Raw genomic sequence first — 25,943 nt, 5'->3', positions numbered from 1 at the left:
TTACCTGAGTGCTTGGTTGCGGAGCCGGGAGACCGTTTTTATGGTCTTTGCGGGTTGTGGCCTGCACCGGGTGCCGGAGCCGCGGACTAAATTTTTGTGTATAGCCCGCCGGGAGGCTCCGTGAGGAGAGTGAACGCCGGAGCCGCCCGCGATTGCCGGACTTCGTGGACATGCCTTCCCGCCTGCTGGCACACCTCTGAGCCCCCTTACGCCGAGTCTAGTGACCTGTGGAGCGGCTTCTGGGACCCGGCGGTCGCGGACGGAGAGAGTCGCGGGACCACGCTTCCGGTGCTGCGGCGCCTGCCTGACGCGAACTCCCTGTGAGGCGGCTGCACCCTCCGTACATTCCTCTCTCCCCTGAAATCAATAACTGCCACTGCCATTGCTGGAGGAGGAAGAGGTAAAGGGAGGCCTTGGAACTGCGGGGGCCTATAAGTATAAGCACCATAATTAAGGGAGAAACCTGAAGGGGATTGCCTGACACTCTGGGCCTCTTGCATTATACAAAGTGCAGTAACATCACAGCCCTACCAAGCCTTGCTTCCCTTCATCCTTCATGCTGAGTACATCTTTACTTCAAACTGGATGTCCTTTACACCACATTATAGTGGGATGGGATACCCCCACTACTGATCCTCAGAACCTGTGCTGTTTCTCCAGTCCGCTGCCACAAAGTGAATTACAACTCCTACCCCCTCTCCCTGTCGCCACGTGTGTGGGAGGTGAGTGCGGTTATCTCAATACTTACTAATCAATCGTCAGTTGGCGTGCTCGCACGGTGATGCCGCTGGCCGGATTGCCGTTGTAATTGAAAGCTACACTGCTGATAATATTCACCACGCTCTCTCAATCTAGCTGCTTACTCTCCCACACGGGCCGGCGATATCAAATTTATACCTGGTTAACACGATTACATTCCGCTGACAACCTGGTGGACTGCACCCGCTCTCAATTCCCCCTGAGGCGACACATCTTATGACGATATGTGAGTTCACACCACCCGCAGCTGTAATGTAAAATTCTTCATGCTTCCATAGCCAACGGCATACCTTCTCATACACCCGATCCTCATGAACCTGCACTTATTATTATGGACAAATTCTTAAATTCGTCTGCACCAAAACCTCAAAGATACAGAAGTGGAAGTAAACGCGGGGAACCAAGCCCCAATTCGCCGCCACTGTCCTCTAATCCTGTCGACCTAGACATCGAAGTTGGATCATCGCCTACCATGGCCCCAAAAGCTCCCCCCGCTCCCCCTTCCTATTCAGAAATCGTGAAAGCGATTAAGGAAACCGTGGAACCTTTATTACAAGCACAGGCGGACAAATTTATGACCGCAGTATCAGACCTGAAATCAGAGCTTGGGTCTATGACTCGTAGAATCTTGGTGAATGAGAATAGGATTGGAGTTAACTTCAAAGAAATTGAGGCTCTTAAAGAACAGGTCGTCTCTTTAACATCTTCGCGGCAACATATGATGATGAAGATGGACGACCTGGAAAATCGTTCGATACGTAACAACCTGAGAATTGTGGGCCTTAAGGAATCACTGAAAGGCCCTGATCTTCTAAAATTTCTCCTCTCCGACCTGCCAGTACTCCTGGGTATCCCTGAAGAACTCTCTTCGATGGAAATTGAACGAGCTCATAGACTGGGTCCACCACGTGACTCTAACCAATCTAGACCCCGCCCGGTTATCTTTAAATGCCTCAACTTCAGACATAAAGAACTGTTGTGGTCCGCGGCGCGGAGCAAAGGCCCACTTCAATGGGATGGCCAACGGCTGTTTCTCTTCCAGGATTACTCCGCAGAAGTCTCTAGAGCCAGACGGGAAATGTCTCCAATATGCTCTCAACTGGTGAAAAGTGACATCCGATTTGCTCTTCTTTACCCTGCGAGGCTGCGCATATTCACTCCACAAGGTCCAAAAGATTTCACTTCTGCGGACTCGGCTAAGGACTTCGTCACGGAACTCGGAAGACCCACGCGGTCGCCCTCGGCCTCACACCCATCTTCTCCGAGTAGAGCAGATGATAATGATTAAGACCTGATATCAAGACCTAATCCATATCCTTATGCTGGTTGTTATAGTTGATGTTTCTCCTCTATTGCGGGGTGGATTTGGTTTAATTCTTAACATGTTAATTTAGCGGTCACCCCGTTATTTTTATATCCGGATCATTGTGATGTTCCTTTTGAAGTTTATTATTTTGGTATTGCCTGTTGGTTATGTTGATATTTCTTTTTGTTAATACATAGCAGCGGGTCCATGCTGGAAGTTTATACTGATGTATGCTGGTGTGGATGCTCCTATATATTGTTATTGTTTTTGTCTTAACCTTTGTCTTTACTTTTCTTTCACCTTTCTGACTTTTTCTATCTTTTTCTTTCTTCCCTCTTGCCTGAAGATGCCTAGCCGATTGGGGTGGGGATTGTCCATGCTTATGACACTCTGGATTGTTTCTGTAGGGTGGTTTCTCATCACAAGACCAGGTACTGTCCTTCTGTATTCCCCCACCGATGGTACAGATGTCGCAACTTAATATAATTTCGTGGAATGTTAGGGGCGTTAATTCTCCTATAAAAAGGAGACGTATCCTTACCTACTTAAATAAGATAAAAGCAGATGTCTCTATGCTCCAGGAGACACACCTGACCCCTGCTGAACATGCTAAACTTACCATGCTTAGACAAGAAGTTGTAGCTTCTTCCTCATTCTCTTCAAAAGCGAGGGGGGTCGCGATCCTTATCCGTAAGGGGGTGGTGTTTGATATTCATCATCAGATCATCGACCTTCTGGGTAGATACATTGTATTAGATATCACCTTGGAGGGCACCAGAATTACCTTGTGTAACGTCTATGCCTCGGCTGTCTATGATAAATCATTTTATCTAGAAATAACGAATATTCTACGCCCATATTCGCATACCTCTCTTATTGTTGGAGGGGATATGAATATGGTGTCCTCTTTGGTCTTGGACAAGAAGGGTGCCTCGTCTCAGAGGACCCGACTTCCCGGGATTAATCTGGATTACATGTCTGCACAGCTGGGACTGATTGATGTATGGCGTCTTCATAACCCTGTGGAATTGGAATATACTTATTACTCTTCCACTCACAATTCCTTTTCACGTATTGATTATTTTCTTGTTTCCACCGATCTGTCCCCCAGGGTCATTGAGGCAACCATTAACCCCATAACCATTTCAGACCATGCCCCTATATCGATTGTACTACAAGGTAGACTCACTTTGGGTAATAATTCACATTGGAGATTCCCTGCCAAAATGGCAGCTTCTCCAGACTTTAAAAATATGTTGATAACTTCCTGGGACTCTTACGTTCTTAATAACTCTGAACACACGTCTGACCCTGCTTTGTTTTGGCAGACGGCTAAGGCTGTCTTACGAGGGGATATAATTGCATACATGAGGAAGCACAGACGGGACCAGGACGCCGCATATAGGGAGTCACAATCTATACTAACTTCCTCATTTCAAACCTTTAAATCCTCACCCACATTAGCTAACAAACAGAAATATAGAGACGCTAAGACCCAGTTTGATCATACTCTGACACAAATGGACAATAGATTCCTTATTGCAGGAAAGTATAAATATTTTCAATACGGGGATAAGCCTAGCCAAATGCTTTCCAATCTTCTTAAATCCGATAAGGGACCCCAACATGTAACAGCTCTAAGGGACTCAACCTCAGAGATACACTCCGAAGGGAAAAAGATCACTGATATTTTTTACTCTTTTTATAGTGAACTCTACTCACATAGCGATATTGACCAACCTACTAAAAACTCCTTCTGGGAAACATTACAGTTACCTCAGATCTCCCCGGATCAGTCGGATTCCCTTACGGCTCCTGTTACAGCCATTGAAGTGACAGAAGATATTAAAGCCCTAAAGCCACTGAAGACCCTGGGCCCTGATGGTTTATCTGGGGAATTCTTTAAGTTACTCTCCCCTAAAATAGTAGATTCTCTAACAGCCTTTTTTAATTCTATTTTTTCCAACCTTACTATCCCACACTATTTTAACTCGGCCCTGATCCGAGTTATACCCAAGCCAGGTAAAGACCCGCTCCTCCCATCCTCTTACCGCCCTATCTCCTTACTTAATGTGGACTACAAATTATTCACTAAACTGTTGGCGGATCGGCTGAAATTTATCCTGCCTGAAATAATCCATGAAGATCAAACCGGTTTTATTTCCGGCAGACACTCGGTGACCAATATTCGTAAAGTTCTGACGGTACTACAATCACTGGAGACGGAGGGGATGGGTGATCCCGCTTTCCTACTGTCATTAGACGCCGAAAAAGCGTTTGATCTGGTGACGTGGGACCACTTGTTTGAGACACTCCGACGTTTCGGTTTTCCTGACCGATTCGTTGCCGTTATACACGCTATATACCATAATGCATCCACGCAAATTTTCACTAATAGATATCTCTCACAACCCTTAATGATTCATAGGGGGACTAGACAGGGATGCCCCTTATCCCCTCTGCTTTTTGCGGCAGCTTTGGAGCCGCTAGCTATAGCGCTTAGACGATTACCGGCCTTTTCGGGGATCTCGGTAGGAAAGAGGGAAGTTAAACTTGGATTATTCGCAGATGATATGATCCTATTTGTCTCCAATCCCCGTACTTCGATACCAGCTATTTTTGACACTATACATTGTTTTAGTTCATTCAACAAATTAAAGCACGCTTAGAAACCTGGAAAGACCTCACACTTTCTCTACTAGGCAGGATAGTAGTGATAAAGACTGTTATATTCCCGAAACTGGCTTATTTGCTTCAGATGCTCCCCGTTACGATCAATAAACAAGACTCCCTACTCTGCACTCAAATATTTTCAAAATTTATCTGGAAAAACGCTAAACCTCGCATGCCCAAAGCCCGAACTTATATTAATAAACGAAAAGGTGGTCTGAGTATGCCCAATGTGATGATGTTTGCTAGACCAGCAATATTTAAATTCGCCTCAGACTGGCTGCTCCGGTCAGATCTATTTACGAACCTGGAATTGGAGGAAGCGCCATTTTTCCCTTACTCCCCTGCAGCTTTGCTCCACACACCATTATCTAAACTACCCCAGGAATTTAGGACTAATATTTTATTTTGGGATACTTATAAGGCATGAACCTCCACTCATAAACTATTCCGTACTAACCCTTTTGAATCACCATACATACCTTTATGGGGCAACCCTAATTTCCCATCCTCATTAGATAATCGCCATTTTTACACATGGAAATGTAAGGGAATATATTCTATCAGAGATGTATTTGACCCTGGTGGACAGATGTTTTCCTTCATGCAAATACGTGACAGATTTTCTTTGCCCCATTCTAATTTCTTTATGTACCTCCAAGCGCGCCATTATATTAACTCCCTAGATGTCCCCTTAGGCAAAAAGGCCCCTACTCGAACAATACTCGACACTCTCACGTTTTGCAGACATAACCCATTCAAAATTCGTTACCTTTATAGTGACCTGATTGAGATATCAGCCCCCTCTTGGTCCCCTCTCTCTGCTTCATGGCAGCGGGAGCTCCCGGAGGCACTTGCGATGAGCGGAGTTTCTGCGAACACTGAACTGGTCCTAAAGGCTCTAAAATCCGCTGCACTACAAGAAATACATTTAAGGATTGTGAACAGAATGTATATAGCCCCTTCTCAAAGACAACACTTCCGCCCCGGTGAGTCGAGCAATTGCCCTAAATGTGGAGTAGGTGGAGCATCTCTGGTTCACAATCTTTGGTTATGTGGGAAAATTAAACGGTTCTGGCGTAAGATTCTCCAGTATTTATCCTGTCTACTTAAATTACCTCTGCCTGAGGAGGTGGGCCCGTTGCTGTTCGCGGATTTTTTGCCCTGGCTGTTGCGGTTTGACCTGGCCCCTGTGATCCCTCTGCTGACTGTGATGGTCACTGTGGCGAAACAGATGATACTGCGACATTGGATATATAAAACTGCTCCATCGGTGGGGGAATGGGAATCTGCCTTATTAGACGTACTATTCTGTGAGAGGCGAATGGCCACTTTTTAAATTGAAAATGGAGTGATGCTTTTCCATAAGAAATGGGGAACCTATATAGAGAGTTTGCCCCTAGACAGACGCGACTGTATCTGGAAGGTATTCCGAGACACGACATGGTACTGGACTAGTCGAATAGTGGGAATTATTACTTGACCTCCTGTAGACTGGATGATAGATTTCATTGGGAGACCTAGATTATGCATCGACCCCCCCATATTAGGGTAATGCATACCACATTATTCACTCCACGACCATGACCTACTCTCCTTATCCGGAATATGGACTTTATCAGTCCCCTCTCCCAACCCCCAACCCCCTCCCCCCCCCCCCTATCCCCGGCAGCATACACCACTTATCAATAGTACCTCTGCTCTACTTCTCTTACTTTCATTTCTATACCTATCCCTTTTTCTCTTCTATCTCTCCTTCCTTTTAACAGCTGTGATATTTGATTCATTTTCTGACAGTTGTCTGGTATTGGGGGAAGTGGTGCACCTAGGTGAGCCGCGACCCCTACTGCTATTCGTCCTAGACAGCTGTATTTGCATCATTTGATGTGAAATATATCTATTTTTTTTTCTTCTTCTATAAAACAAAACAAAACAGTACAGCCTTTGAATTTTTGTATTCTGTGCATTTTTGAACTTGTTTATGTGACATTGCAGAATTTTCTTGTATGGTAATACCTAGTAACGTATGTTGTGACATTATGGCTGTCTAATAAAGAAATTTATTAAAATAAAGTAAATCGATAACTGTACATTGTACCAGATTGTTCCATGCCTGTTTGGAGCACATAGGGTTAATTGTGTGACTAGCTGGTAGTAAACGTGCTGGTACTTAAAGTTCCCAAGCTTTGTTCCTGCTATGAATTGGAAGTCTGGATAGGAGTTATGAGGCTCAGCGTCTGAGTGATAGCACAAGCTGCGAGGGATGATGCCAGGGCACAGGGCTGGTGGTCCACCTCAGCATCTCCAGGCGACTCACTCCTAACACAAGCACACACTGGGAAGCATGAAATGCGGAGCTAAAACACATTTCCATTCAGTCAGACTGGTCTTTTCCACAGGCAGGGAAAGGCTGCGTCCTCTGCTATCCATGAATGCAGCTCTCTAACATTCTGACCGTGCAAAGCCACCTAATCCGCTGTAAAGTTTGATACAGGAATGATTTGTCAATTTCAAGGATGATATCAGGAGAGTGGGAATCAGAGGGGCTGCAGACAGTGGGAATCGTTATGATCATTTGTGCTTCTCTGAAGCTTCTACATCTGTTGGGGCTGATCGACTTCTCAGAAGGTAAAGTTGACATTTATTCTTGTATTTACAATTTTCTTTTTAATTGTTGTTCATTTGAACTTATTGCTCGTAAAATTCCACATTTTAGTAGGTTCTAAACTACCACACTGTAGTATCTCATTAATATATGTTGATGCAGAGTTAACTATTGGTGGAACACTTGCCAGTCAACTGTGCCAGGAATAAATAATTACTTATTTTAATGAGATCATTGGTTGCCTTGCACATTGCTCTGCTCCATACCTTGGAGTTGCAGCAAAAGTAAATACAGTAGATGGCAGATGTAGAAAGCTTATATAATAAGAAGAATATTCCAGCTCTCCACTGTCTACCTAGAGAAGTTTCCCACACTGTATATCTATGTCAGTAGGCGTAACCCCTGTATATGAGATGTATAGCCTAGTACTTGCTGCTGCATACTGTGTGTCTCCTCACACTGCTACCTCAAGATGTCTCTGCTTGTTTCAAGAATGTGATATCACTTTTTCAGAAATAAGAAATTGCAGTAATAGTTCCCTGTATCTTGATAGCAGCTGCCACACTGCATTAATAATGGCACTGTGATTTTAATTGCAAAGCCTTGTTCCTTTAGGATTCAGATGTTTTAGTTACTGAAGGTAAATATTACACTTGAACAGTAAAGAGTACGCTTGAACAGCAAAGAGTTTTATCTAGAGAGCAGGAGACATTGTGGTTTGTTTAGCAAACACAGGATATAGATAGTTACTGAATTACTAATTTCATGTAACGTGTATCAAACACAGACATTGATGTTTGTTTACCTTATAGTTATATCACAGCTTGGAATGTAAATAAGACAGTATTATTATAATATTAACTTTCTAATATAATAATAATAATTTATTACATAACATTTTAATACTTGAAAGTATGCTCTAATGTACAAAGTCAGAGATTATTTAATACAAATGTTTTGCTGTTGTTGTGGGTTTTTTTTTTCTTTTAAACAATTTGCAAAAACAATTCATTGTAATTATGACAGTCTCCCTATAAGTTGGGGTGTGAACTTCACATGATTTAGGTGAGCAATACAATAAGATCTGCCATGCTTTGTTATTATATATTTAGCTATGTGTGGAAACTGCCTAAATAACTTAGTGTTGTGTGATATTTGCATATGCACCCTCTGGGCTGGCTGGCAAAATGATTTCCAAACATGTAACCATCCCACCCCCACTGCACCCTTCTTTCCTACTCTCTCAGGCTCTTTCTGTTAACAAAGACGCAGAAATAAATTTTTACATGAAAACACAAAAAATGAAAAATACACATAAAGAGAGGGGGATGCAAATCTCTTTCCTAACCCATTACGCTGTGAGACCACAAGATGATTGCTGTCTGATTAGTACTTGTGTTTCCAGCACATTTTCTTTTTCTTTTTTCTTCAGTTTAACGTCATTTAACATAGGCTATATTATTTTTAAATATATACTTACTTTACTTAAAAATATTCATGGAAAAATGTAATCTGGGCAGAACAGTTGGCATAGTGGTTAGCATTACTGCCTCACAGCACTGAGGTCTCTGATTCCCAGCAAGGGCATGCTAGGAGTTTGTATGTCCTCCTTGTGTTTGCATGGGATTACTCAAGGTACTCTGGTTTTCTCCAACAATCCAAAAACACACAGGTAGGTTAATTGGAGCCTAACAAAAACACACCGAACGTTATCATTCAACGATAACGATCAGGGACGTCACTGCCGGCATTCCCAGACATGCAGCTCAGCCCGACACTCACTAAATGTTGATGATCCCTGAACATTTATGTCGTTATCGTTTATTTTTTTGGCTGAAATCGCCAACTGTGTATTCGGCTTTAGATTTAGGAGGGCCATGTCCAATCTGAAATCTAACTTGCAGTATAAAAATAAAGCTGTCCATCAGTTGTGGGCTACATGCAAAAACAGACGGTATTTACCCAGCATGCAAAAACAATATATGTGTTTGCACTCCATGCAGTCAGCATGTTTTGTTCCAGTTACAAAGTTCTTTGCTGTTTTTTTGCTTGGCTCACAACTCATATTCCGCCTCTGTGGAAAATATTTATCTGTTTTTCTTTACTAAAATAATGTGAAAAAGGGTGTTTTAACACCCTTTCCACATTATTTTAGTATCATTAAATGAATGAAAGGGTTTTCAGAGATCAGTTTGCAAAAGTCTCCTTCAAGCCCTTAAATTTGCATATTTTTAGGAAACGATTGCATTTCCCATACTTGTAATAGGAAATGCAATCTGCTCATTTCTATAATGTTAAAATGTAAAATAATACTGGAGGGAGCTTTGTGATAATAACATCATCTCCATATAGCGTTCTATAGGCTTCCCTCCATTTCCCCTATGCCTGCTCTGACCTTCCTGCATGCTGACAGAGCACAGCCTAGAGCCGGCTTCTGTGATCAGTCTGTGTATCTTAGAGCCGTAACTGGACTTTTTTGGTGCCCTGTGCAGTGGCGTAAGTTCGTCACAGTCGCCCGGAAGCAAGATAAATATTGGTGCCCCCCTATTTCCTATATTAAGATGTGTGTGTGTGTGTGTGTGTGTGTGTGTGTGTGTGTGTGTGTGTGTGTGTGTGTGTGTGTGTGTGGTGTTCTGAAAAAAATTATATACTGTATTTATACATTTGATTGTCTTTTATTTTAAATCACACATTTCTTAGCAGTCATACCCAGGATTAGAACCCATGACCTGTTACACTAACAGCAGACACTTTACTGATGGAGCTATTTGCTCCTGTACAGGAAGCATGAGAATTCTAACTATATGAAGTTACGTGTAATTGTCAGAGAAGTATCTTCATAGAGTTAGAATTCTCATGCTTCCTATACAGGAGCAAACAGTTTCATAAGTAAGGTGTCTGCTTTTAGTGTAATAGGTTGTGGTTTCTAATCCTGGGTGTGATATTTGTAAAATGTGTATATTCAGTATAATAAAGTGGGTGTGAGGTGTAAGGTGCAGGGACCAGTGAGGAAGTCGGCCACTGAAAAGACAGCGACAGCTATCAATTAACTTAATGCAATGGTGTCACAGAATGGGAGGAGAGGTGCCCCCTTCAGAGCAGGAGCCCGGCAGCAGATGACTCCATTGCCTCCCAGAGTTCTGCCTCTGGCCCTGTGCCAGAGAAAGCATTGGAGCCCCCCCCCCTAATTTTTTTCAATAGGGACATAGGGCGCACGCCTCATGGGGAAGGGGCATGGCAAGATTGATCCCAGAGAAAGCCCATGCTATGATGCCCCTTCCCACATTTTATATATAGACCACTGCAAGAAAATGGATCTGGACACAAATCCTCTTTATACCACATTCATGCACTTAACTTGAGAGATCGTTGTTATTAAGTTACAATACCCTTTATTAAATACTGTAACACATTTTAATATACTGCCATACCCAGCATTCAAACCTATAACCTGTTGAATGCTAATCAAACACCCTACTCATTGAGCTATATAATCCTGCATAAAAACGATGGGCCTAATTCAGGTTGGATAGCAATACGCCTTGCCCTGCGATGGGCAGCCCACAGCATGTGATCCAAAGGATTGCAATACGTGATCCAACTGCAAAAAGGTTGGGTCTACGAAGAGGATGCGGGCGCTTGCGCCTGTCAATCAAGCAGAGGTGGGGGGCGGAGGGCCAGCAACAGTCCGTTTCCAAGGTGAAGAAAGAGCGTTGCAGGGGCGGCGATGGATAAATGGGGGCGGCGCCAGTCAAACGGTGGGTGTGACGGGGCCATGATTGGGGTGGCTGCGTGACATCACACGCAGCCACTGCGATCAGAAAAATGGTGGCGGGCCTCCTACGGGCGCAGCCAGACTGCATCGGCAGGAGGCTACCTTATTTTTTGCAATCACGCTGAAATTACTGAATCAGGTCTTATGAACACTATATGAAACTTTGTAAAAATAAATAAATAAATAAAATAAGCATTGCAATTGAGCAAATCTATGTAGTGTGCAGCCACACATCCAATCCCGTCCAACCACACACTACATAGATCTGCTCAGCCACAATGCTGATAATGTTTTCACAAAGTACAAGGTAAGCTACAAATAGAATTCTGTAGCATAGAATTATCTATGCAAGGGCAGATAGCTCAATGAATAGTTGTCTGACTGCAATGCCGCAGGCAATGGGTTTGAATCCCGGGTATGTCAGCATCTTGAAATGGACAGTGTGACTGAATAACAAAGAAAACTCAAGTTAAGTTCATGAATGTTGTATAGGTATTAGTGACAGAAGGGGTCAGGGTAGGAGACAGTGGTGGTCAGGAAATGCTGGGCTACAAAGAGGGGGAAAGCTGCAAGTGAAAGTAATTAAAACAGATAATTGACAAGTGCCACCAACAGCGCCTCCTAGCCTGCAGCGCTATGTGTGGTGTCCTTTCCGCACACAAGTAGTCATGGCCCTACACAGACACAGGCTGATCAGAGAGAAAATAAACAGTTATAATAGAAAATATATTAAATAAAACTTGCCTGAACCCTGGGATCTGTGAGTTCCTTCTCTATTACCTGGTCGGCTGATCTGTGCAGTCAGCTGAGATGCTGGCCCGAGACTTTCACTGATCATCAGCTGACTGCACAGATCAGCTGACCACGTGACATACATTAGAAAGACCCCACCGTTCACCGATCCTGGTGGAGATCAGGTTTATTTAAATTATTTTCTATTGGAGCCAGGCAGCAGCAGATGCGGGGGCAGACTAGGGGAAGGGAGGCACAGAGGAGAGGAAAGAGGGCTAGAGTGAGGAGCACAGTGGGAACAGAAGAGGGCAGCAGGCGGCAGGAGCATGCATGCACACAGATGCATTCTCACTGTATTTTTTGCAAATAAATGCCCTAAGAAGTGCGAGGAGGGAATTCACCAAAACAATGCTTTCTCTCAAGCACTGTCCTGGCATGCACATTTTAATAGATTTGGGAGCTATTTTCAAATATCGCAAAGCTAATGTAGTCGAATTTATTACATCACAACCATACAGGCTGTGATAAATGCTAGGTGCTCATTCTTACTAAGCTGTAATACGGTACACCGCCCGTACTCGCCCACTTGCACCGCTGCTGGGCATTGTACTTGGTTGCCCAATATCCCTCCTCAGTACAAGTGTATGTATATATTTAAAAAGTAAAGTTTTCGAGAAAAACATAAACACCCTTCCTCATTAATAAATATCCCCTTAGTACCTACCAACCCTCAATGTTATTCCCAGGGTCGGACTGGCCCACAGGGGTACAGGAGAAACCACCGGTGGGCCCCACTCCTTCCTCTAGGGATCAGGTTCCAGACTGTGTACTTGTATTATACAGGGTAGATATGTTGCATTACACTGCACATGTCTATTGTGCATTTCAAGCCTCTGTGGAGGCTAGCCACACCCCTAAGTATGGGCCCCTTTCACTGCATTCCCCCGGTGGGCCCTTCATACCCCAGTCCGACACTGGTTATTCCTAATCAACAGATGACTTGTATCTCTATTTTCAGCAGAAGTAACAAATCCTCTTCATCAGACTCCTCAAACACTACATTGAGGACCACTAATGCAACCAGCCCACCAGCTTAGCTCCAGGGATTATGTTCACCAGTATTCCCCCCCTTGCCCCCCCCCCCCCCCCACCACCACCACGACATGTTTCTGGTCTTTACAAACTGCATTACCACTGCAATCTTCAGCGGGCCATGTGATTTGCATCATATTCTAAAAAGCAGCAGGGTACTGTGGTTAGGCATGCCCCTAGAACTCCAGGGTACTCCAGACTGGAATTTTGGTTTATTTTTAGCTATTTATTAGATATAGATAGTATTTCTATTTTTATATCATGTTGTTTAACTTCTTGATGTTCACAGGTTTATGTACTGGGATATCACACAACCATCACCAAACCCTACCTGTAACTGCCAATCATCTCTGATGCTGGGCATAAGTTTGTCGCTGATGTTGATCTGTTGGATAATCAGTGAGTTGTGATGACAGTGGAGGGGGGTAGTTTTCTGATGTGAATAATGTGCAGTTGAACAGTTTGCTCTAAACCAGTAACCTTACCCAGGCTCTGACCTGACTAATAATCAGGGGGCCTGACCTATATTCATAACCTGCTCGTAGTGAATTTACAGGCTACATTGTGATGAATATTAATCTAGCTCAGTACCTGGATATCTCCACTGTGTGTACTGTAGGTGACAGATTGATTTTACTCCTGAATTTAAAAGATGGTAGGATATTGCAGTAGTACACGGTCCCATTGGACTAGGTTATACAGTGGGACTGCTAGACCTCTTCCTCCTCTCATTTGCATACTTTGCCGCAAGCACCTAACAAAGGGAAGAGAGAAAGCAAGCACACAATTCCAAAATGTAAACTAGTAGAGATTGTTTTTCATTAATATTTTTATACAAAAATCCTAATTCAAAAATTCACACCAGTGGTTCCAATTTACTTAAGATGCAAGCAAGCATTCACAAATGTATACAGTATCTGTCTGTCTATACTGTATGTAATAAGCCCTCACAGTAAAGGACTTCAGATGATTGACATTCTGCTTGCAGTTGTTATACCTGTACAGCTGGTTGCAGTATTTTGTTCTCTGTTATTAGCTATCTTCTGGAAAAGGTGTTTGAAAGAGGCTGATTGCAGTGTCCTTCGTATTACTCATGGGAAACCTTATGTAAGGGTCGTTTAGATGGAGGACATTTATTTTCAGATGAACAGCATAATTAGCCACCAGTCACATGGCATATTGCTTTCACGGCACAGCTACCATTGAAAGAGCATGTGATGATAACTTGGGAAATCCACTCCTTGTTTGAGGTGGGGTTGGGGTGATTCTTGGAGTTAAAGAGAGCAACTTTGTGAATAGTGAAATGCATTAGGTGACACACATCTGGGGGGGAATTCAAATGTTTGAAAAGTAAGTTGGGTGTTGTTTTTGTCCCTGTCGATTAGAAAACAGACACCCAACTGACTTTTCAAGCAATTGAATTCCACCCTTGAAATGCAGACTGGAAGCTGGTGAGTGTAGTGGACATGACTTTCTACAGTCTTGGGTGTGTTCAGCAGTGAGACACTCTGCCCTGCCGCACAACATTATGGACTTAGCCTTAGATGTCAGGGTGGAAGGGACAGAAGTACGGCATTGAACTTATAGGTTGGTATATCTTGGTACATTATCAACAGCTAATTTATCCTGTGCATCGAGGAAAAGCTTCCAGGGAAGTGAGCCATTTATTATGCCTTGCTGGAGGGCGGACGGTGTGGATAGCATACTAGGATACGGTAGGGGTGTTGCGTGACCCGAACACATATTCATCACTGCTTGGGGTGTGCGCAACAGTCCCGGAGATGCTGGGCTGCCGCCGGAGACTCGTCTGGCTGCTCTGAGACAGGAGCCGAGTGCTGCATGTAATGTCACAATGCAGCACACGGCTCTTGTCACTGAGGAGTCTGCATTTTGGTGTCACCCCTCAGCCCGCACCCTCCTATTGATGCCACTGACTGATATAGTGATTATGAACTGGCTTATATGCATTGCTACCAGTGGTGCAAGTAGAAATATTTTCTTAGTGGTACTGAGTGTGCTTAAATATGGGCGTGGTCACATGCAGGGGTTAAAGTGAGCCAGAACGGGGCGGAACTGCGTTCCGTCAGTCCCACTTGGAGACGGAAAGCAGTTCCGCCTTCACTGGCTCACCTAACCCAATGTGTGCCCAGCGCTGCAAGGAGATGCCGGGCGCACGCTGAGATTGTGTTACCAGTGGGTTCCCGGCTCTCTCTCCACAGCGGAAGCCGGAGACAGGAGCTCACTACTGAGCTCTGGCTCCCGACTCTGTCAGTGTGCGCTATGGGACAGACGTCATGACGTCTTTCCTATAGTGCTGAGGAGCGGAAGCCAGGAGGACTGCAGCGGTCGGGAGCGGGGCTTGGTGAGTATTGTTTTTGGGGTTTTTTTTCATATGTTTGAGTGAAAGCGGCGCTTCTACAGGGGGGAATTACCGCTGGGGGGCTAAACTACAGGGGGGCATTACCGCTGGGGGGCTAAACTACAGGGGGGCATTACCGCTGGGGGGCTAAACTACAGGGGGCATTACCGCTGGGGGGCTAAACTACTGGGGGCATAACTACAGGGGGCTAAATGACTGGGGGAATTACCATTAAGGCCATTACTACTGGGGGCACTATTAATGAGGGCATTGTAAAGGGGGCACTTCATAAGGGGCATCACTCCTGGGGACATAAGGGGCACCACTACTATGGGCTCTATAAAAGGGGCACTACCACTGTGGGCACTACCGGTACAGTGGACATTGTATTAGGGGCACTACAACTGCGGGCATTGTATAAGGGGCGCTACTGCTGTGGGCATTATGTGTATTACGGGGTGCTACTTCTGTGAGCATTATGTGTATTAGGGGTACTACTACTGTGGGCTTTGTGTATAAGGGACACTAATGTGTGTCATAACATGAATAAGGGACACTACTATGTGGTGTAATGTGAATAAGATTGTGCTACTGTGTGGCATAATTTTAATTGGGGATACATTGTGTGACCACGCCTCTTTCTTTTTGAGACCACAACCCTTTTTTGGGACATGCGCGTGCAATACCTTTCTTGCATGGGGGGTGGGGGGTGAGTTCCACCACCTCTCTAGGACCATTTTAAGCACTGGTCAGGGGGCATGACCATGTGACACTAGGGGAGTGGCTACATTGCACTAGGGGTGTGGCCACACAGCATAGTCCCTTTTCTTTGCATTCTGAAAGCAAGCCTAGAAATATATAGTACTCCCTCCAGAATAATAGAAATATATAGTAATATCCACAGTATAATAGAAATATATTGTAATGCCCTAATTTAATAAAATACATAGTAATTCCCCCATTGTAACAGGAATATATACTGCAGTCAGGGCTGGCAACAGAAATTTTGGGTCCCTGTACACTGATATCTCTGCGGCCCCATCCCCCACCCCTCGATCCTTCCTCCACCAAACAGTCCTCCCCTGCATGTGCACTCGTACTTAAATATTATATACATACATACACACACACACACACACACACACACACACACACACACACACACACGTACATATACATATATATGCTCATGTTCAAGTGATTTAGATTTATTACTAAACTCATAACAGACTGTTACAGCTAAACTGTTTGGTAAAGGTGCCAGGATGAGGGACTCGCCACAGTGAGGGCTGGGGGAGGCTGCTGCTATCTGTAAATGACCCCTCTGAGAAAGCCTATGACAGTGTGCCCGGCGGGAGGCTGGGCACATCTGCTGAGCTGGCTTAGGGCTGTTTATCGGCGGTGGCGGCAGGAAGAGATAGGGGTAGGTGGATGCTGTGCTTGGCTGGCTTTCTGGGCCCTGATGTTTCCTTACACCCCGCTGCCACAGCTACTGTGTGCTGTGGGAGCCTGGAGACACTCTGTACTGCCGGGGACCACTGCAGTGCGCTGGTCTCCATGGGTCATTACCGGCATGGGCCCTCCCCTTCGTCTTCCAGGTAGCGGTCACATGCTCATTATCACATGAGTGTGCGGGAACTCTGTCCTCTCCTAGCCAGGGAGGACAGTGGGAGACAGCATGATCTCTGCAGGTAATTGGTGGGCGGTCAGATTAAAAAGTATCAATAGGAGCTAGGGCCCTGTTTATTGTGTCCCTTGTCCTTGGGGCCCCTCTGACCCTTGGGGCCCGGTACAAATGTCCTCTTTGTCCCCCCCTGTCGCCGGTCCTGACTGCAGTAGTGCCCCCTAGTATAATGTAAATATATTGTAATTTCCAAATTTAATAAAGTACATAGTAATGCCCCTATTATAACATGAATATACAGATGGAGCTGCGCTCATCTGAGGCGGCTCCATCGTAGGCGTGCACTCCCAACATGACTAGGCGATCCGTCCACCTAGCCCTGCCAGGAGTGTACAGAGACGCTCTCCCATTCTAGTGAATGGGGCGCGTCTCCGTCAGCGTCTCCGTTGCGGGTGCGCCCCCCCCGGATGGAGAAGCTCTCCTATTCTAGTGAATGGGGTGCATCTCCACCCGAACAGAGACACTCTCAGTGTTATGTGCACCCGGGAGGGCACGCCCAGGCACAGACGGAGCCACGACTAGCTTGGCTCCAGCTGTATACTGTGGTAGTGCCCCCGGTATATTAGAAATATATAGTAGTGTCCACATTTCAATTGCAATACATAGTAATGGCCCATTATAACAGGAATAGATACTGTAATAGTGCCCCTGGTATAATATACATATACAGTTGCAAGAAAAAGTATGTGAACCCTTTGGAATTTCCTGGATTTGTGCATAAATTGGTCATAAAATGTGTTCTGATCTTCATCTAAGTCACAACAATAGACAAACACAGTCTGCTGAAACTAATACCACACAAACAATTATATGTTCTCATGTTTTTATTGAACACACCATCTAAACATTCACAGTGCAGGGTGGACAAAGTATGTAAACCCTTGGATTTAATAGCTGGTTGACCCTCCTTTGGCAGCAATAACCTCAACCAAACAGTTCCTATAGTTGCAGATCAGACCTGCACAACGGTCAGGGGGAATTTTGGACCATTCCTCTTTACATAACTGCTTCAGTTTAGCAATATTCTTGAGTTGTCCGATGTGAATCGCTCTCTTGAGGTCATGCCACAGCATCTGAATCGGGTTGAGGTCAGGACTAACTGGGCCACTCCAGAAGGCGTATTTTCTTCTGTTGAAGCCATTCTGTTGATCTACTTCTGTGCTTTGGGTTGCTGTCCTGTTGCATCACCCATCTTCTGTTGAGCTTCAATTGGTGGACAGATGGCCTTAAGTTCTCCTGCAAAATGTCTTGATAAACTCAGGAATTTATTTTTCCGTTGATGATAGCAATCTGTCCAGGCCCTGAGGCAGCAAAGCAGCCCCAAACCATGATGCCCCCTCCACCATACTTCACAGTTGGGATGAGGTTTTGATGTTGGTGTGCTGTGCCTTTTGATCTCCACACATAGGGGGTCATTCCGACCCGATCGCAGCATGCTTTCGTTCGCACAACTGCAAGCGGGTCACTACTGCGCACGCGCTTGGGCCACAATGCACACGCGAGTCGTTGCCCGGCGACGGCCGTTGTCGGACAACGATGCTGACTATGAAGAAAGCGGTCGCAGCTGCAACCGCAAGAAGATTGACTGCAGGAAGGCGGAGCCGTTTTCAGGAAGTGGTAAGGAAAACGCAGGCATGTCCAGGCGAACGCAGGGGCGGATCTAGACTTCTCCTATAGGGGGGCGGTTTTAAAATTAATCCAGACTCCTCCCCCTTCCAGTCCACTTGGCCCTAGTGATACACCATACATACACTATTACACACACACACACACACACACACACACACACACACACACACACACACACACGTGATACACCATACATACACACACACTAGTGATACACCATACATTCAATAATCACACACACACACACACACACACACACACACACACACACACACACACACTAGTGATACACCATACATACACTACTAACACACACACTAGTGATTAACACACACACATACACTAGTGATACACCATACATACAATACTGACACAAACACACATGTGATACACCATACATACACTACTAACACACACACACACACACACACACACACACACACACACACACACACACACTAGTGATACACCATACATACAATACTATATCTGCCTCCCCTGCAGTGCACATGGTTTTGCCCAACTGCTAACAAAATGCCTGCTGTGATCAACTCAGAATTATCCCCAATGAGCAGTGATACTGAGCACTGATGAGGATACTACTGAGAACTGACACTGAGCAGCAAGATGTAGCACAAGAGAGACACACTACTAGTTTTACTGAGCAGCGATAAGTAAGCACTGATACTGAGCACTGATATTGAGATTTGCCACTGAGAGAACATAGCCACGTCCTCTCTGCTCTCTCTACAATGTACGAGTGAAAAATGGCGGCGACGTGCGGCTCTTTATATGGAATCTGAATCGCGCGAGAATCCGACAGCGGGATGAAGTTTTCCCTCGTTCGGGTTTTCCGAGTCAGACGGGAACAACCGAGCCTGCCTCGGACCCGTGTAAACCACGTGGAGTTCGGGGGGGTTCGGTTCTCAGAGAACCGAACCCTCTCATCTCTAATAATAATAATAATAATAATAATAATAATAATAATAATGGCCCTCATTCCGAGTTGATCGGTCGCAAGGCGAATTTAGCAGATTTACACACGCTAAGCCGCCGCCTACTGGGAGTGTATCTTAGCTTCTTAAAATTGCGACCGATGTATTCGCAATATTGCGATCTCAAACTACTTAGCAGTTTTAGAGTAGCTCCACACTTACTCTGCCTGTGCGATCAGTTCAGTGCTTGTCGTTCCTGGTTTGACGTCATAAACACACCCAGCGTTCGCCCAGACACTCCCACCGTTTCTCCGGCCACTCCTGCGTTTTTTCCGGAAACGGTAGCGTTTTCAACCACACGCCCATAAAACGCCGTGTTTCCGCCCAGTAACACCCATTTCCTGTCAATCACACTACGTTCGCCGGAGCGAAGAAAAAGCCGTGAGTAAAAATCCTTTCTTCATAGCAAAATTACTTGGCGCAGTCGCAGTGCGAACATTGCGCATGCGTACTAAGCGGATTTTCACTGCGATGCGATGAAAAAGAACGAGCGAACGACTCGGAATGAGGGCCAATAGACATATATAGTAGTGTCCCACATGCTTCTTCTGAATGTCTGCGCAGAGCCAGGTGCACGCAATAAATGGTCTCACTCTTGGCAACAATCAGTTCCAGTGTTTTTAGGAAGCAGTTCTCACTGTGGTGATTGGTTGTAGATTGTCTTTCTCCTGCTAAATGGCCTCCTTTCTATACACTCTCGGAGGTAGCAGTCCCTTGGAACTGGCCTATATTTTCTGCACATGCCTTTAGTTCCAATTGTAATAAAACAAAATATTAAAATGTTTATATTTAATAACATTAGCTCTCGGATTTACGATGCTCCGACACGCAGAGCACATTGCAGGGACTGTGAACATCCATACATCCGGGTGGTACTTATTTTACAATCCTTGGGTCTGAAATCTGATAATTGCTGCATATGCCCCTAAACCACTGTTTCATGTTTTTGCCTACTATCAGTCCTGGGGGTATGTTTACAAAATATGATTTTGGAATTTCAAGGGATTTGGCATTTGATGTCCATTCGAATCGCATGTCAAATCGATTCTAAAGCCAAATTCAACTTGCATCCCAATAGAAATCAAATTTATGAAAAAAATCAATGTACTCCCATAGCCCAACATAGAAGCCCCTTATTTACTAAAATTCGATTTTGCAAATTGATTTAAAATCAAACTCAAAAACGAACCTCAAATGTTTACAATGATGTCAGACATTCGATTTTGGCTTCTAAATACCATTCTAATGGTAAGAAAAATTATAATGATGACTTTAAGTACCCAAAAGCATGTAGGACAGTGTGGTAATAGTAATAATGGATGTCCAAGGGTATGGTATGTTGTGCACCTACCTGCACAATGCAAATCACCACCTGACTGAGATAACACTGGAGGATCAATCAGAGCACCATCAGCAGCTTCATGAGTTGAATAGTGCACGTTTTTTAATTTATAGACATCATACATATTCCATTCCATCAGAGCACAATACTGAGCAATTTGGCTGAATGATATAATGAATTTTAAAATCATGAGTGTTGTAAGTGGTTGTTCGGGTTTGTCCCATGATGCCTACATCCACAGCAATTCATCCCTGTCTGCAAAAGTCTTGTGGGACAAATGCCAGAGGTATGGTTGTTGTGTAAGATGCCAGTATGTGCTAATAAAGCAGCTAATTGTAATTGTTACTATACAGGGTGATTCAAAAGTCGCAGTACACCCTTTTGTTTCAAAAACTGTACAGCAAATGGGAAAACTGAATAGTCCAGTAAGGTATGGGTGAGGTGGGCTATCTCTTAGGGTATGTACCAAACATGGGCGCCATCTTGAAATCAGCCATCTTGAATCTAAGTCAGTTTTTTCAAATGGAAATTGGGTCATGTAACACGTCATGCCACATCAGAATTTGCTGTAAAGTGTTTTGCTGCAAACAGATTTGAAATAGAAGTTATGGTTCAAAAGTTACAACACTTTTTGTTGTTGCAGGTAACTGAAGATGGCTTTGACAAAAGCGGAGAGAATTGAAGTCCTTTTAATGTCTGGAGAATGAAGTTTCCGTGTCATAGTTAAAAATGTTAACAACCGGCACCCAGAAAGACCTCCAATTTCACATAACACTGTCAGGTGCCTAATTTCCAAATTCCGAGAAACTGGGACAGTGGCTGACAACTCACGGAGTCGTCGTCCAAAAAGTGCTACTGATGAGACAACCTCAACAATGGTTTTTGTATCCTTTGTGAAGAAGCCACAATGCAGCACACGACGTTCGTTCTCCAGGCATCAAAATGACCTCAATTCTCTCCTCTTTTGTCAAAGCCATCTTCAGTTACCTGCAAAAAAAAGTGGCATAACTTTTTGAACCATAACTGCTATTTCAAATTTGTTTGCAGCAATAAATTTATCAGCAAACTCTGATGTTTGACATGTTACACGACCCCCTTTCCATTTGAAAAAACTGACTTCAATTCAAGATGGGTGACCTTACTGGAGTATTCAGTTTTCCCATTTCCTGCACAGTTTTTGAAACAAAAGGGTGTAATGCGACTTTTGAATCACCCTGTATTGTTCTAATTTGTTCCCCTTCCACCAAAAAAGGTTATTTAAGCTATGGCTGTTGCTTCTGGCTTCTGACTCCAAAGTCAAATCCACAAACTCCTGCTGAGCATAAGTATAACAAGACATATAGCCACCCAGCCCATGACAAAATGCACCCCCCCCCCCCCCCAGATTATGCAATAAACAGGGAGCAGGCAGATGTTTTTATTTTGTTTTTGTTTTTTACCAGCAACTGACTATGTGTGCGCAGAAAGTGGAAGGCAGCCATGAAGGCAGATTAGAGCTAAGCTTACTGCCACTTATTTCAGCTATAAGTATTTAAAAAAAAATGTAATCATAATTTTTGGTATAAAACAGTGTAAAGAGAGAGAGTTTCTCCTTTAATTATTGTACATGTGATGCATTTGGACCAATAGGAAGCAATGATTAAGTTCTGTTCTATTTTGCATTAGATTTAGCTGGGGATTTGAGGTTCAATTTTGGAAGTGATTTCATAAATTTAACTTAAAATCCCTTCCAAACATAAATCCACATCAAATTCGATTTAAAAATCAAATGCAATTTTTTAGTAAATGAGGGATTTTTTTAAAGGATTTTAGAAAATAAAAAATAATTGATTTCAGTCGATTTTTGACTCTTAAAGATGATTCCAAAATCGAATTCTAGTAAATATACTCCCTGGTGTTAAGCATGTATGTCCTTGAGCACAGGTGGTTTAAGTAGTACCTCAGTCATTTTGATTTAGGCATCTGTGCTCAAACATGGATATGCTTTAAACCTGGATTTTTAAGGGAGCTTTGAGCGCTGAGTATGGGAAACATTGATTTAGGTACTTTTTATGGTAATCCTGACTGTGTTTGAGACATTAGGTGTTATAAAAAAATAAAGAGTGTGCTGTAAAGTTTACATTTGTACGTGTGCCTCAAGTGGTGCACTGTACTCGTAGAAAATATTTTTTACGTTAAGTACAGGCTACATAACTAGGGTGTTAGTTACCGCGTGAAATATAAATTGGATTCTAGCAAAATTTTAATTGCAGTTTTGTACATTTATAATTGTTCCTTGTACTTCACTTCTTTTCATGTTTTCAACAAATCCCCCTGACCCTCACCAGTTCCCAGGCACAGGTGTAGGCTCTAGCAGCTGCTTGGAGTTATAGTGGTGCAGTATGCAGGCTTTTGTCTTATTTGCTAGCATACCTTTACTGAGTTTTGATGAACATATATCATGTATGAGGGACATACAGTATAGCTTTGTCTCTATCACACAGAAAAGCAAGTAATGATTTGACATCGGCATAGTGATATTCGGGGGCAGGGCTGTTTCTAGCCAATTTGGTTCCCAGTGCAAGATTTAAAAATGTGCCCCACCCCCACCCACCCATTGACATTAAAAAAAAATATATATGCGCCCCCCCCCCCCCCCCATAGATAGAAAAAGCAAGCGCGCGCCGAAGGTGCGCGCGCTCCCGGAAAGGGTCTGTGGCCTCATTAAAATGGGCGTGGCCTAATCTGATATCATCACGCCCACCACAGGAAAAAAAAAGTCTCCATTTTACACACTGCGGCAGGCACGTGTCCCCATTTTACACAGTATGGCAGGCAAGAGTACCCATTTTACACAGTACGGCAGGCACGAGTCCCCATTTTACACAGTACGGCAGGCACGAGTCCCCATTTTACACAGTACAGCAGGCACGAGTCCCAATTTTACACAGTACGGCAGGCAAGAGTCCCCATTTTACACAGTACGGCAGGCACGAGTCCCCATTTTACACAGTACGGCAGGCACGAGTCCCTATTTTACACAGTACGGCAGGCACGAGTCCCCATTTTACACAGTACGGCAGGCACGAGTCTCCATTTTACACAGTATGGCAGGCAAGAGTCCCCATTTTACACAGTACGGCAGGCACGAGTCCCCATTTTACACAGTACAGCAGGCACGAGTCCCCATTTACACAGTACGGCAGGCACGAGTCCCCATTTTACACAGTACGGCAGGCAAGTGTCCCCATTTTACACAGTACGGCAGGCAAGAGTCCCCATTTTACACAGTATACAGGCACGAGTCCCCATTTTACACATTGTGGCAGGCACGTGTCCCCATTTTACACAGTACAGCAGGCAATAGTCCCCATTTTACACAGTACAGCAGGCAATAGTCCCCATTTTACACAGTATTGCAGGCAAGAGTCCCCATTTTACACAGTATTGCAGGCAAGAGTCCCCATTTTACACAGCATTGCAGGCAAGTGTCAAGTGGGGGGAGAGAAAGGGAGAGGGAGGGGGGGGGAGAGAGCGAATACTTACATACAGTATGAAGAGGCTCTTCCCGCTCTTCGGCCCGCGCCGGCTGCCTCCTCCTTCCAGCTGGCTCCCCCTCCTCTTGTCATCTGTACTCCTGTTCGGGGGGCGGAGTTTCGCAGAATGACGCGATTGCGTCGTGACGTCACGACGCAACCGCATCATTCCGCGAAACTCCGCCCCCGAACAGGATTACTCGGGAACGGGGGAGGAGGGGGAAAAGGACCTGCAAAGTGCCGCGGCGGGCGCCCCGTGCGGTTGCACGGCTCGCCCGCCGCTAGAAACGGCACTGTTCGGGGGTTATGTAATAAATTCTGATTTTACAGAACCGGAATAATGTTAGAAAAATTGCTCCTAAATTTAAAGTGGCAATCGGTCACATGATTGAACCACCCTTATAAATGATTGCTACTTTTAATTTGGCTGAAATCTAGGGATTGCCATCAACCCCAAAGCTCCCCCATGGTTTTGTTTTTTTTTCTCCTTAGTGCTGGGGCCACAAAGCCAAAACACTCCTCCCTGCATGACCCATGGAGCCCCACCTCCCACCATTGACTGGCTCACTGTGCGGTGAGTAATAGAGCAGGGATCACCATCAGTGGTTCCCCTGTTAGTTGTTTCATACCATCAAGGTTAACCACCAATGGCAAAATAAATGGTGGCCATCGATGGGTAGCCCACCGATGACCATCCCTATGCAATCTCGATTTAAATCATTTAAAATTGGAACCTATTGCATAACCCCCATTGAATTTAACTTTTTAATGATTTTTTATCAAAAGATATAAGCCAGTAATGTTCCTTTTAATTCTTTGCCTGCAAAATAAATAAATCGTGGGATTCTGAATTCTTGGGATTGCAACACATGTACTTTGAAATTTGTTGTTCACTTTAGATTGAATCCCAATAGTAAGTTCATCCTACCTAATTAACTAATAAACATCGCCACCAGACACTGTAAATAAAGATGCCCTGTAAAAAGATGTGACGTAGTGGTTCACTCTGAGAAGGGGCATGGTCACGTCAATCAGGGAGACACGGTTACACCTCCAGTGCAAGGTTGTCATCCAGACCAGTCTGGGTTCTCTGTACCACTGCTTTTCAGCCCTCCTACTAACTGAATGGTGCTGTACTATGTTTATATAGTTATTCACATGTTGCTCCCTATATTCATCCAGTCCAATGAAAATCTATGAAATTTAATTGATGAAAGCTGCAAATGTAAAAATGATTTTACTGCAACCCCTCTAGATATAAAATAACACATCAATCACAAATAAAAGTACACACTGTAAATGTGTTGGCCTTCTGTAGTTAAAATAATGCATTTTTCTTGAAACTGCACAGTGTGGGCACATTGGCCCTCATTCCGAGTTGATCGGTCGCAAGGCGAATTTAGCAGAGTTACACACGCTAAGCCGCCGCCTACTGGGAGTGAATCTTAGCTTCTTAAAATTGCGACCGATGTATTCGCAA

General features: G+C 44.3%; 1 protein-coding gene across 2 annotated transcripts in view; it reads left to right on the top strand.

The window, feature by feature from the left end:
• Nucleotides 1–25,943, top strand: part of KCNIP4 (potassium voltage-gated channel interacting protein 4) — a 1,130,783-nt gene that overhangs the window by 437,365 nt on the left and 667,475 nt on the right. Inside the window, exon 1 of one of the 2 annotated variants that reach the window (XM_063921654.1) lies at nucleotides 7,007–7,363. The exons of the other annotated variant lie outside the window; for it this stretch is intronic. Coding sequence (XP_063777724.1) covers nucleotides 7,252–7,363 — 112 coding nt within the window. The 5' untranslated portion in view covers nucleotides 7,007–7,251. Of the gene's footprint in view, nucleotides 1–7,006; nucleotides 7,364–25,943 lie in introns of those variants that run through there. 2 annotated transcript variants of the gene reach the window in all.

This window comes from Pseudophryne corroboree, chromosome 1, assembly GCF_028390025.1.
Source record: "Pseudophryne corroboree isolate aPseCor3 chromosome 1, aPseCor3.hap2, whole genome shotgun sequence".
Classification (NCBI taxonomy): Eukaryota; Metazoa; Chordata; class Amphibia; order Anura; family Myobatrachidae; genus Pseudophryne; species Pseudophryne corroboree.
This window is presented reverse-complemented; position numbering and strand designations above follow the sequence as displayed.